Genomic DNA, 13,905 nt, shown 5'->3' on the forward strand with positions numbered 1-13,905 from the left:
GATGTGCATCAGACGGGAGGGTCCAGGAGCCAGAGCGAGGGCAGCAGCACCCTGGACTCAGACGGGGGGAAGAACCCAGGCGGACTGGTGGTTTGCAGGGAGGCCGTACTGGCCCGGTCGGGGCTGATGTCACAGATACGGCAAAGCCGAGGATGGGGTTTCTCGACACCTCACCTCCTCGAGAATGGAAGGGGCTGGCAGGGTGGCCCCTGGAAGCTTTATTTGCACAGCACGTAGACCCACCAGCCTGCCTGTTTACACTGGAAGCAGCTGGCCGGTCAGGTGGGTCCAGGCTCGCTTCCTAGACCCTGGGCTTCAAATTCATCCCTGTTATGTGCATTTTGTTTTGTTGTTGTTTTTTTTTTTTTGTTTCACTGCTGGTCTGAAATCTAACCCCCACCAAAAAATGCAAACAAACTGAGATTTGGTAAGGACGTGTTGCACAGCTTTGCCCCTGATGGTGTGCAAAGCAGAAGATGGGGTTTCTCTCGATAGCATCACAGAGGGTTTTCTCTCAGTGAGGCAGAGTTGTTCCATAGGAGAATAAGGGGAGGACTAAAGATGGGGGACACCAGTGACAGGCACGGGGCAACGGGACCTCTGATGGTCTGCTCCTTTCCATGAATGAATAGGAAAGTTGCATGAACACAGGTGCACAAGCTGGGCCATACCTTGGGGCACCTGCCTGAGCAGCTTTCTTGGCAGACGCAGCCCCAAAAGTGCCCAGAGTCCACATATGACCTGGCCCGCCCCCCTCCTCCTTTGGCTGAGCGACTCCCCAAAGGCAGAGCTCCCAAGAATGTCTCCACTTGGTGTCAGATCCTTTTCTGATACCACTTTTGACACCAACGACAAAAGTGGGGTCCCATGTCACAGTCAAGGATGGGGGAAACGAAGGCTCACTGGGGCCCCCACCTTGAGATCAGTGACCGTGTCCCTTTGGTGCTACGGGTCCTGTGGTTTAAAACCAGAGGTCCACCAGACATCAAAGGCTCCACAAACCGGGAGACGGCGGTGTCTGGGATTGCCATTAATTTGTGCCCACCCAGCGTCTGCCAGTTTCCTCCTCAGACCAGCTTCTTTCGCTTCTCCACCCACTTACTTTGCTTTGTTTATAAAATGGTACGCCTCGTTCCAGTGGGCAAGAAGGTCTGTTGTTTCCTCGTCGTAGACTCGGATGTTATGATATGCAAATAAGCCAGGGAAAAAATTATCTATTTCTCTGGTGACATTTAAAATGTAGTCAACACTGTAATGAGAAAAAAATAAAGGACAAATTTGGAGAATCAGAATGACGAACTACAAAGAACAAAGTAACAGAAATACTGAGCAAAGAAAAAATTAAATACATGCGCATAAAGGATATGTGTTTACGGTGGGGTTTTTGTTTTTCCTTAATAGTCATTAACACACATTGGTGTGCTTTCTAAATGCCCTCTCTGTGATGAGAACATATTATATTTAAAATAAAAAAAACATATTCCTTTACAAAAAACTCAGGAAAAAGAAAGTTCAAAGCATTGCTAAGCAATATGAATTCTGGAAAGCATACATGTGTATTACTTAAATACATTTTCAAACGCTCTTGAAGTTTCAAAATTCATTAACTGTTATGAATATACTGAGGCTTTAAAAAAAACAAAGTCTCCACTTTTAAAGAGCTAAAAAAAAAAAATAGACTCTATCCATCCATTATTCATGTACCTAAGAACTGCCTTAAATCCTTCTTGAAACAAGGCAGACTAGAAACAAATAAATTGTTGAGAAGGTCCTCAAATGCTGGTTCTGTAGTTCTTTAAATGTGATACTTCTATTCCCGGAAGACCAAAATAATTTCAGGAGTTAGAAAATACCTCCAATAGGTTTTGTAAGAGAATATTTATAAATGCTGTAAGAAAATACCTTTAAAAATAATTTACGTGTTCCCAGCAAGAGAAGGCATAGATAGTATTGCTGTACATTTGAAGAATATTTTTTTGTCGCAAGAACACATCTTAACCAGTAGTTCTAAAGATATATTTTAAGATTTGTTTAGTCTTGATTTTTAAATGCAGTAATTCAAGAATGCCATCATGTCAGACCCACAGAATGGTGATTTTGTGGCTGTGTTGTTTAAAAAAAAATGTCCAGACATCTGTTCTTGAAGATCTAGATTTAAACATTTTTTTTTTTTTTTTTAAATTCCTGCTGTTGGGCATTTCTCAGACTGAGACAGGCGTATGTTTCTGGCCAACCCTGAGCATTTTAGCCACAAGATTCCCACCAGGACCCAGAGTGGAACGTCCGGTAGAAGCAGGAGTGGTCCTGGGATCAGGGTTGCTGCGCGGTCCCCACCAGGACCACCAGCAGGCGTGCGGGCAGTGGTGCACGTGAGGGGGCTCGTGGCCTTGTCAGCACCCACGCCGTCCTATGCCACTGGAGTGTGACTGCGAACCGCTCTTGCTGACACACACAATCACACGGAACCCCGTTAAAGTCTAAAACCCGTGAATTATTCAGGAGGTGGCATTCAGAAGCACATCCGTTTAGCCGTGCAAAGCTGCCCAGCCATGGCAGGTGGCTCGGAGACGGGTGCCTGCAGTTATAAGGGCTCGACCTTGAGGGTTTCTAGGCTGCCTGGAAGGACAAGGGAAGACGAGGGGAGCAGACTCACCCTGAGCCCTGCAGCTCCTCCAGATTGGACGCATTCCATTCAGAGCCCTGGGGGACAGATCACACAAACCCCCGTGAGTGTCACATGTCAGCCTCAGAGCTGCTTATGGGATGCACGGCGTGGGCTAGCCCTGACGGGGATGGTCCTTGCGTGGGCCCTTGGCCTTCGACAACGGATAGAACCGAAACAGGCCGGTATTGAAGCAGCTTCCCGAGGCAGTCACAGCGTCATCAGCCTGAGCGTGACGCCCTCTGGCCTTCGGGAAAGAGCAAGTTCAGAAACACCTGCACCCCCTCTTGCCACTTCCTTTCCTAAGTCCCCAGCAGGGTCCTGTCACCAGAGGCAGTGACCTCCGACCTCCCACTCAGGAGAGGGCACTTGCCCACACTGCTAATTGAAAGCAAGAGTCGTTTGGGGCGCCTGGGTGGCTCAGCTGGTTAAGCGCCCGACTTCAGCTCAGGTCATGATCTCATGGCTCGTGAGTTCGAGCCCCACATCGGGCTCTGGGCTGCCAACGCAGAGCCCGCTTCGGATTCTGTGTCTCCCTCTCTCCCTGCCCTTCCCCTGCTCGTTCTCGTTCTTGCTCTCTCTCAAAAATAAAGAAACGTTAAAAAAAGTAATAACGACAACAAAAAAAAGAAAGCAGGAGTAGGTCTACCTTTCCTGGGAAGTATTTTTATAAGGTCCCATAGTTCCACATATAAAAAGCTGTCCTGCAGAAACACCCAGAATTTGCACAGAGATTTACATACAAGGATAGTTATGGTTATTTATAATGACAAACACTGGAAAACAACTCAGAGGTCTGACAAGAAGAAATCAGTAAAATAAACGATGATGAACCCATATGATAGGGCACTTGAAAAAAATCAGAGTTTATGGTGGTTAGTCAGTGACACGGGGAAACGCCACAGAACGACAACAATTTAAAACAAGAAACAGGATACGGAACTATATAAATAGTATGATTCTTTCCTTTTCTCTCTTTTAAGAAGTTATATAGACATAAAAAGAAAAAAAAAACACAAATGGGAAAATAAATATACCGGAACGTTCATAGTGACTACATCCAGGTTGCTAAAATTGGGAATGCTTTTCATTTTCTTCTTTAGAGTTTCTCTTATTTCCTTACCTTCCATAACATGTTTTGATTTAATACCTTGTAGAGCAGACTAAAACACAAACCCTCCATTTCTGAGAGTGTGAGGAACATAGAAGGGGAAGAAAGGCAAAAGAAAAAAACTATCACTTCGTTCTTAGGAAATGCAAACAACGTGGAGTCAAAATAGCAAAAGACACTCCCCCCTCCCAAGTCTCCCTAGAAGCTTCTTTTCCCAGGAAGGCAGGCCCCTCAGGACGCAGGGGCTGCAGGGGGACCAGTGAAGCTGGCATCATGTGGGTGCTAGCTGGATTTCTGTGCTGCAGGGAGAGGCTCAAATATAAAAATTCCTTTAGTATCTCTCATGGAAAAAGTGACATAAAGCATCAAACCACACCAAAAAAATAAAGAGAGCTCCACTAAATGTTGTGAGCACCCTCTTGTTGTGATCACCACCTAGTGGAGGGACAGCCTGCCTTCTGTTGTTTTCCACCAGGAAGAACTAACTACCAGCTTCCCAGGGAGAAGATTAGAGCCCAGCGCTGCCTGACAGCTTTCAAGATACAGGCTTCAAATCCACATATTCACATACGTTTTAATACGAACGTTAAACATATACATATGTAGCGACAGATATAAACGAATTCACTAAATCCATCCGTATTTAACATATTAAGTATATATCACGACACATGCGTCTGGGGAACTATTAAGAACTTCTTGTGGGCAGAAAGCAAAATCGGTCATGTCCTCAGCAGCCAATGAACTACCTCCACTTTCCCAGGAAGTGACTTCTGCTCTAACAACGGGTGCCATTTCTTAGTGCCTACAGAAACCGCACTCAGTGCTTTATATGCGTCTTTTACTTCATCCTCATAATGATCCCGCATGGTACAGAATGAAGGAGAGAAGCCAGAGAGACTCGGTCCCAGTCACACAGCCACTCAGGCTGGGGAGTGGGAACTTGGCTCTGGTGGGTCTGATTTTCATCACACTGCATTGCTTCTCTAATTTTAGCAACATGCCTTCCTCTATAGTCTCTCTGAGAGGCTCTGGGAACTCGCCAGTTGCCTTCTATGGAGATTTACGGCATTAAGAAAATCTGAGCAAGAGATGGAGGTAGGGAGATTCCACCCCGCCCGCGCCCATTCCTTCAGTGGGCCTGGGAGCGGTGCACGGAGCAGGCTTCCGGACAGAGAGGGGAAACTGGGTTTTGGGTGTTTGGTCTGTTTTCCCTACTGTTTCTCACGTCTCAGGATGCCGAGGCATAATCCTGGGGTTTGGCGAGCATGCTCCCTCTAGTAACTGGGGGTTCTGAGCCCGCACACCGTTTGGAGGGAACTGGGTGGGGCCTCTGTGTTAGTGACTGAAGACCAAGGATGGAGAGAGTCTGAAAACTGCTGTCAGTGGACTATGCCAGAGAGCCTTCAAACGACTCCCCATGGCTCAGCTGGGAACCACCCCTCGGACATCTGGCTCGAGTGCAAACTCATGGAGGCCAGAGTGACGGGGTCTGAGACAGGAGTTTCCAGAAGAGTCAGGACCGAGGTGCCAGTAACTCAAGTTTGCTCCCCTTCTCTGACCTTGCTGCAAACTCCAAACAATCAAGGTCCTGTTGATTTATGTTCCCCCAACCAGACCCTGCCGGGTGCTGTGCCTCTTACGAGATAAAGATGGTCGAAGATGAGGGAGGGTTTGTCCATCTGTCCCAAGATAAGGAGCATCTCGTTGTCTATGAATTCCTTGAATTCTTTCAAGTTACAGTTCATCTGTGTCTCTAATTCATTACGGATCTGTGGAGTGGAAAAGAGTAGGAAAGTGTGTTGTTATAAAACAAAATAAAACAAAACCACAGTTGTCCACCTCCAAAGCAGTAAAGTCACAACTTACACTGTGCTTGTTTTCAGAAATGATCTTTGGTTGTTGGCGAGTTGTTTTGTTTTGATCCCAGAGTAAGCACACACACACACACGCAGACACACACACGGGCAGGTGGTGGGAACGCAGGCTACTCAGCCTCAAAGTCAGTCTGACTGGGAAGAGTTGATTATTTTATACGAAGAAGCAGATTCCCCTGGGATCTCTTCTTTTTGAGTTTAAGGCACATTTTTACAATTAAGTATCAACTGTATCACAGTCAACCCATAAAGTCAGTTTCATCTTGCTCCGGAAGGCATCAGGATGTGACTTTTTATGTGTCTTAACTAATAAAACGATGATGCGTGCCTTTTAAAAATGGCCACTTCAACCCTTTCCATCTGCCTGGTTTAAGCAATTATTATTATTTTTTTAATGTTTATTTTTGAGGGAGAGAGCGAGGGAGGGGCAAAGAGAGGAACAGAAGATCCGAAGCAGGCTCTGCACTGTCAGTGCAGAGCCTGATGTAGGGCTCGAACTCATGAACTGGGACATCATGACCTGAGCTGAAGCCAGACGCTTAACTGACTGAGCCACCCAGGTGCCCCTAACCCACTATTATAATTCATCGCATTCCTTGAACAAAAAGCAACCCGAGAAAAAGAAAAAAGTGATCCAAGAAAACATTCAAAGGCAGATGGGAGGCAGTCCAGGGTTCGTAACTCGCTGGTAACTGGTAATCCTGAGATAAGAAACAAGAGTCTGCTGTATCTCAATAAAACACAAGGCAGAGGAGAAGGCCTTAAGAGGGAAATGTTTTCTCAGTGCAACCTATGGGTCTCATGGAATTACCATCAAAGGTCTTATAGGTTCAGAGAGGCCAGGAAATTGGTATGCAGGGTGGCTGGACTCGAACTAGAATGGGACTTGAAGGCCTGCGCTCTTTCCACTAAGCTCCGTGGGAAAAGCCTCTGAGAGCCAGTGAGCAGGTGCCGGACCCGCCTCCGCTGTGGTTCGGGCAACAGGACAAACGAACACTGCGTGAGCTCTGGCCTGCAAAGGGAAGAGCTCTCTTACTTCTTTTGAGGTCACGTTTTCCAGATCCTGGCTCATCATGATGCTCCGGAGCTTGGCTTTGATGAGGCGCTCGGTCCTCTCCCCTTCAGTTGGCCTGGAAAGGAAGGACATTCGGTAACACGCACAACGAGAGGGGGCCTGAGGTCAGAGTTTACAGGAACCCCAGATACTCCTGGGCCTAACGAGAACATGGCCTGGACTCAGAGAACTACCGTCTCGCTGTGCATGTTTTGGGGGAGGGGGGAAGGGACAGAGAAGTCCGGCTCTGGGTCTAGAACTCCCGTGGGAGTCCACAGAGCGGTGAGCAGATGGAGCACACAAACGACGGCTGGAAAGCAGATCCTCGCTCAGGTCTGCAGAGAATCACTCTCAAGGCCAGATGCTGGAAGCCCCAGTGTAGCGTCCTGCCCCCCTCTCCCGCCACCCCGCTCCCCAACAACCAGACCCTTTTGTCTCTGCTTGAATGTATCTGGGCGTGACGACAGCACTGTGTCCAGAGACAGTCCAGAGTTCCCCTTGTGTCCAGCTCCCGTGATGGCCTTCTAACGTGGAGAATCTACGCGTTTCCCGGTAACTTCTACCCATCAGCCCTGGTTCTACACAGACCAGGATAATTCTTCCACAGGACGCCCCTTTATGTATTCAAAGACAACTAACGTTCTCCCCAAACCTCTCATAATCTGAGGCCTCATGGAATGTGGCTTCCGGTCCTCTCCTCACTCAGGCTGACCTCTCTGTCCATGGCCCTCTTAATGCAGTCCCAGAGGGACATACAACTCAGGGGGAGGACAATCCTAACCAAGACAGAAGGGCCACTTCCTTTTGGACCCAGACTTTTCATTTAGTGTATGTGGCCTCAGGCCACCTGAGCTCTGTTGGAGGCCACGTGACATAGGCCATTCGATCGTGGCCTCTAGGGCAGGCTGCACTTGGCCAGTGCTGGTGCAGTTGTATTTTAGGATCCCAGGAAAATGGATCTATGATACTCCTAGGAGCACAGGGAAAGGCTTTGGAAATTGAGTCTTGAGCCACCTGAAGAGGAAAGGCCAGACCCCAGGGCACTGCCCAAGAGCCAGTGACACACGTGGGCCGCAAGTTCCTCTGAGAAGCTGACAGGAGTTAGGGAGCTGTGCCCCAGAAATGCATTCACGCTGGAACCCGTCTCTGATTTGAATGGGGGGGGGGGGGAGAGTGGTCACACCATCGCGGAGCCAAAGACCACCCACGGGCAGCAGGTTAGGGACCCCCGCTCGGAACGCCGGTCCTGGGAGAGGTGGCCCTCGGTCGCCGGACTGCAGGGCAGGTGTCACCTCGTGCAGACTCCGGGTCGGCCAGCGTGGGCAAGGCAGCGCCACACTTACTTGTCCACAAACAGGGCCGGGGAGTCGGGCCGCGTGGACTCCAGGTCCTGCATGGCGTTCCACTCGTTGATGCAGCTCTGATCGGAGCTGATGCAGCTCTCATAGTAGGTGGCCCAGATGAGAGCCACGCCGCCGGGGAAGTAGTTGTGTCTCCGTGCCACTTCGCAGGCCTTGTGAAGGACCTGCAGGGCAGACCTGGGGTGAGGAGGGGGGACAGGGTCAGGCCCGGGGGAGGCACAGGAGTGCTGGGCCTTCCCCTTGACTGGGGGCCGAGATCAGGGCCGAGCCGGGGGCGATCCCTAAAAGACTTCCTACCGGAGTCAACCCTGCCATGTACCGGGTTCCCGGGGGGACACAAGGCAGCCCGAAACCTCCGGATTAACACGCCCAGTCTCCGTGACACAAGCTTTGAACCCAAGAGTGGATGGGACATCCTTTATCGTGCCCAGCAGGGCAACAGTACAGATGTTGTTATCGCCCGCCCAGGCTGGCTCACGGAGCCCTTCACACTCCATTAACTCCCAAGAATGAAGATTTATTTCTGAGGCTGTGGGGATACCTTGAATTTAGGAGCCACCTCGAAGCCTAGGAGGCTCCGAGCAGGAAGGAGTCTTTAACTAACAGCGGAGACCTTTTATCGCGTTCTGAACGACGCACTGTGGAACCCTTTCCCATCAGTGTTATAATCGCTTCAAGGCTGAGGTCTCTCAGGGGAATGAGGTTCTGGAAACTCAGGAATGAAATGAAGATGGGGTTCGGGAAGGAGTGGGGTGGAAGGAACAACACAGAAAACGTACACGATAACGGTCAACTTGGTCCCTTTTCTAAAACTCTTTTTACGAAAATCGAGGCTGAAACTTTTTCAGTGGATGGGGTGAGTTGGGCATTGACGAAGAGTGGAAGCGGGAAGCCCTGGAGGGGAGCGAGAGTCCTCGGAGACGGCACAGAAGCCACCGCCGTCTGGGGCACGCTTCCCAGACACTCCCGTCCAGTCTCCAGGCTGCCTGAGCACATTTGCCACATTTAGTTTTGTTCCTTAAGTTCTGGAAAAACATGGGGGCCTATTTTGTACTTGCCTGTAGAGAAAGAGACAAGAAACAATCCAGGGGCACCAGGAACATCCAGGACATGGAGAGAATTAGGATTTTGTGATTTTCCCCAGAATGATCCTGAATCGAGGGTGGCGTAGAGTAAGGGACAAGGTAAAAGCGAAGAGTTACCTCTGGGTAACTCTTGCTGGCCCAGGGGAAAAAAGTAATGACCCTGAAACACTGGGGCAGAACCCTTCTCCTCAGGCCCCACCGGCTTTCTCCTGAGTCTCTTCCAGATTACTGGAGAGAGGCACTGTTGTGTTGAGTCTGCTGCACAAGTGGTTTGTGCAACAACCCCCCCTCCCACCCCCTCCCCCCGATGAGGAGGGCTCTCAGATGCCTGCGCCGGGCTGGGAGAAGTGCTGGGCACGACCTGTTTCACCCGGTGCAGACTTTACCCACGGCTACGTCATCCTCCAGGCTGAGCGTGCGCGAGGCCCTGCACCCTGCATCCCAGGGCAGAAAAGGCCCCTGTGAGAACACGCTCCCAGGACTCCCTGGCACCACATGGGACTCTGTCTGTGCTACGGCCACCTCCCTCAATAGACTTTAAACCCCACGAGGACAGGAATTATGTTCTGTTGTATGCCCTCCCAGATGCCCGCTGCCTGGCAGAGTGCCGTTCCCTGGATGGCACAAGCCGAGTGTGTGCCAGGCCCGAAGGACAAGCTAATCTGTGCTGGAATGACATTTGGACAGCCGGAACGGCAAAAAGACAACCCCATCCCTAACCGGCTAAAGGGCCTGAATAGACATTTCTCCAAAGAATGCCCAAATGGCCAATAAGCCTACGAAAAGACGCTCAGTAGTAATTAATTAGGCAAATATAAATCAGAGCCATAATGAGATACCACTTCACACCCCTTGAGCGGGCCATCGTGAAAAAATAAAATAAAGTAAAATAACGGGGCACTGGAGAGGACGTGGAGGAACTGGGACCCTCGTGCACGGCTCAGGGGGATGCAAAATGGTGCAGTCGCTGTGGAAAACGGTTTTGGTCCCTTAAAAAGTTAAACACAGCATTAACGTGATCTAGAAATCCCACTTCTAGGTACATACTCAAAAGAACTGAAAGCAGGGACTCAAACAGACACTTTGCCAGTAGCCAAAAGGTGGAAATAACCCAAATGCCCATCAATAGATGAAAGGAGAAACAGAAAAATAGTGTCTAACCACAGACGGGAATAATATTCAGCCTTAAAAAGGATTCGGACACGGGGGCACCTGGGTGGCTCAGTTGGTTGAGCATCTGACTCTTGATTTCAGCTCAGGTCATCATCTCACTGTTTGTGGGTTCGAGCCCCGATGTTGGGATCTGAGGTGACATCGCAGAGCCTGCTCAGGATTCCCTCCCTCTCTGGCCCTCCCTGCTCGCGTGCCTGCTCTCTTAAAATAAATGACCTTAAAAAAAATTTTTTTTTTTTTTTTGCTACAGTATAGACGAACCTCGTCAACATTTTAAGTGAAATAAACCAGACACAAAAGGACAAAGAGTGTATGATTCCACTTGTAGGAGGGACCTGGGATAGGCAGAGGCAGAGAGACAGAATGTAGAAGAGAGGGTACCAGGGCCTGGGGAGAGAGGGCATGAGTGTTTAATGGGCACAGACTTTCTGTTTGGGATGAAGGAAAAGCTCCAGAAATGGATGGTTATGTTTGCACATCATGGATGCACATTGAATTGCATGCTTAAAATGGTGCATTTTATGTTATGCACATTTTGTGCCCCACACACACACACACACACACACACACACACGCACGCACACACCTAAATGAGCCTTAAAATCGAAGGGGGTCTTTCGATTCATGCTGGCAGCTAAAAAAAAAAAAAAAAATTTCAAAGGCGATATAATTCTCTAAAACCACACTTACCACATGGCCTGGACAGACACGGGCTTGAAGACGTGCATCCGTCCCGCTGTGCTGACGCTGAACCCACTGAGAAAGACAAACAGAAAAGAACGGAACCGTGGTGAGATACTGGACCCTGTACCCACAGCGAGATGGCGGCTCGAATGGACACCCTGAGGACAAGTGTGTCATGTGCTTCCTGATAAGGGACTACCAGCCCACTGCATCCAATAAGGGCAATGGTAGGTACAAAGAAAAAGAAAAAGAAAAACAAAACGAACGTTTGCTTCCAACCCAGCTACGTGAGGTCTGTCAAAAACACAAACCCTGGCAAGGGCAACGATGCCATCTGACGCCATCTCGTTCACGTTCCTGCCACCGTCCCAGCAGCCCACCGCGGCTACTTCCTGCCCCACATGTGCCATCCGTTACTTTTGCAATTGCATAGGAAATATATTCACGGAAGGCAAAATGTTAAGAAGGAAAAAAAGTAGAACCATAATCCTACCTTTTCCCCTGCCCCCCCCCAAAAAGTCACATTTTACTTTTTCTCCCCGAATGCTAACTATGAGGCAAGGTAACTTTTACCGTTGGAATCTCAGTGGAGGGATAAACTTCTACTCCGCTCCTTTCCACTCATGGCAGAACCCGCGTATTTCCCTTGGAAGCAAATGTATGTGGGACCCGGATGGCTCTTCGTCTCTTGTTTACCTGCCCAGGCCAAACGGAAGGGTTCCTCCTCTGCAGCCCCCCAGAGAGGCACCTGAAATGCTGCTCCGCCTGCCAGCTGTCTGTCTGTCTTTCCCGGCACCCCCACAGACCATGGGGCTCCTGCTGTGTCCTTTCCAACTATGAACTTACAGAGACCAGCTCCACCTGGAGGGCACGTACTGAGTATTCATCTAACACATCAAGGTAAACGTATGAATATCAGCTGCCTGCTGCTCTTGAACTTCACACGCAGCGGACCTCCTGTAAATACCCTTCCGTTGCTACTTTGTGACCCAAATGCCCTTATGCAACGCCAAAACGTCCCCTTCCTTGTGTGGCTCACTAAGGGGCATGCTGTTTCTCCCGATGTAATGAGCACATCACACAGGTGACCCTGTGGACGATTACCCAACAACGCCCAAAGTAGCTTGGTGTTTCAAAGTCCACAGTGGAAGAATTAAAGAGATCCCCTTACCCATCTCCGTCAAGGTGGATTTTCGTGTCGCTCCACAGCCGGAGAACCATCCCGATGGTACAGCTTTTACTATTCGGGAGGAAAGAGCAGATGCCTTGGAGTTAGGATCCACCTGCCCAAGCACGGTCTTCCCTCTCTGTCTTTACCCCGCCTGGCCAGCTGGCAGGGGGAAACCACCACCTGACCTGGGTCTGGCTACTGTATGTGTATCTGGGAGAAGCTCTCAGGCCGTCCGTGTACGGACCGCTTGCCACTGGATTCTAGAAGACGGAGCCTGGGACGGGCCCTCACCAGAGGGGGTCACCAGTGACCTCTACTTGGAGATAGTCACAGGGGACTCTGACCCCACCGAAGTGTGGGTGGAGCACCATAAACACCAGGTCTCAGCTGTGGCTCTCAGGGAGACAGAGAGCAAGCAGTTGACCTCACGCCCATGCTGCCGCAGGGGTGAGGCCGCCAATGGCTGGCACACTCCTGGCACAAGGCCACACGCACTCCAGGGGACGCAGGCGAGTGGTGGCAGCCAGCCGGGCCTCCTGTCCGAGGGTGGCGGGGGTGGGGAGGGTGCCAACACCATTACTGGAGCTCATTTCCGGGCCTCTGTTTCTGTACCTTTGTACAGCTGCGCTTTAAAACCTAGCTTAATCTGCTTTTGTTTTGCTCACCCTACCAGTGAAATGACACTTAATGACTTTGGAGACAGGCGCCACTGAAAAACACAGAGGGAAAGAAAGGGCTTTATCAGAGGGTCCCCTTGGATTATTATGAAAATTCTTCAGGCGTTTACAAAAGAGTCTGCTCGTGACAGACCGCCGTTGCTGCCAAGGCCAACTCCGACAACCTCCAGGGATCTAGAATGCTCGCCTCTGCCTCCACTTAGTCACCGCCTGGGAGTGACACGATGCTCATGTGACTGCAGACGGGGAGCTCTGAGCTCCCTGAGACCCCTCTTCCCTGGAGCACTGGGGACCGTGTGGGCCCCTTTTCCACCCTCTACTTCTCTGTCTTCGGGGAAGGCAGTTTCCAGCCCTTCGTGTCAAATTAGACTAAGCCTTTTGTGTTAGGCAAATTCTCAGGCCCCAGCCCTGCACTCCTACCCGTACTTGATCGGCTAATTATATTTCCTTTGTAGAGTTGCAAAATACAATTTACGCCCAGTCCCGCATGGCCCAGGAGCTACTTGGCTATATTGGTGCAGACTGGCCCCTCGCAGTCCCAAACCGACATGCGGAAAGCCCAGGGTAGAGGGGGCCCTGGGAACACGTGGCCAGGCCTGGAGTCGAAGCAAGGGCAGCATCTAAGCTGGCCTCTCCAAATCACAGAGACGGGGAAGAGCCTAGTGAGTGCTGTGTGCGCGGGGCCAGGTCCATGGAGCACTTGCACTCAGGCTCTTGCCCTACAGTCAAGAGCACGAGCAGGGACCATGACACGACCGTAAAAACTCTGCAAATTCCTTAACACGCCCCGATCTGCTATTCTGTGAGTTCCCAGTCTTACAAGGGACGGACAAATTTCTATAGCAAAGGAGGGCCTGTGCACTTGCATACACGGGAAGTGGGGTCTTAGAGGAAGAATGACCTTGAAGGATAGAGTGGGCGGGGGCAGCTGCCCGAGAAGGCGGTGTCAAGTCCCCGGGGCCCGGCATAGCAGGAGCAGAGGAGCCAGCTGGGCCAGTGCGGGAGGAACTCAAGGGAACCGTGGAAGTCCTTCACGAACTGCGCGAGACC

At 50.3% G+C, this 13,905-nt stretch overlaps 1 protein-coding gene across 7 annotated transcripts in view; it reads right to left on the minus strand.

Annotated features, from left to right (window-relative positions):
- Window positions 1–13,905, minus strand: part of SSH1 (slingshot protein phosphatase 1) — a 63,554-nt gene that overhangs the window by 12,376 nt on the left and 37,273 nt on the right. For all 7 annotated transcript variants that reach the window (XM_045458239.1, XM_045458242.1, XM_045458241.1 and 4 more), the window contains 7 exons: window positions 12,179–12,247; window positions 11,014–11,079; window positions 8,048–8,242; window positions 6,687–6,780; window positions 5,417–5,545; window positions 2,654–2,700; window positions 1,103–1,249 (listed from right to left, as the gene is read on the minus strand). In XM_045458239.1, coding sequence (XP_045314195.1) covers window positions 1,103–1,249; window positions 2,654–2,700; window positions 5,417–5,545; window positions 6,687–6,780; window positions 8,048–8,242; window positions 11,014–11,079; window positions 12,179–12,247 — 747 coding nt within the window. The remainder of the gene's footprint in view (window positions 1–1,102; window positions 1,250–2,653; window positions 2,701–5,416; window positions 5,546–6,686; window positions 6,781–8,047; window positions 8,243–11,013; window positions 11,080–12,178; window positions 12,248–13,905) is intronic.

This window comes from Leopardus geoffroyi, chromosome D3 (assembly GCF_018350155.1).
Source record: "Leopardus geoffroyi isolate Oge1 chromosome D3, O.geoffroyi_Oge1_pat1.0, whole genome shotgun sequence".
Taxonomy (NCBI): domain Eukaryota; kingdom Metazoa; phylum Chordata; class Mammalia; order Carnivora; family Felidae; genus Leopardus; species Leopardus geoffroyi.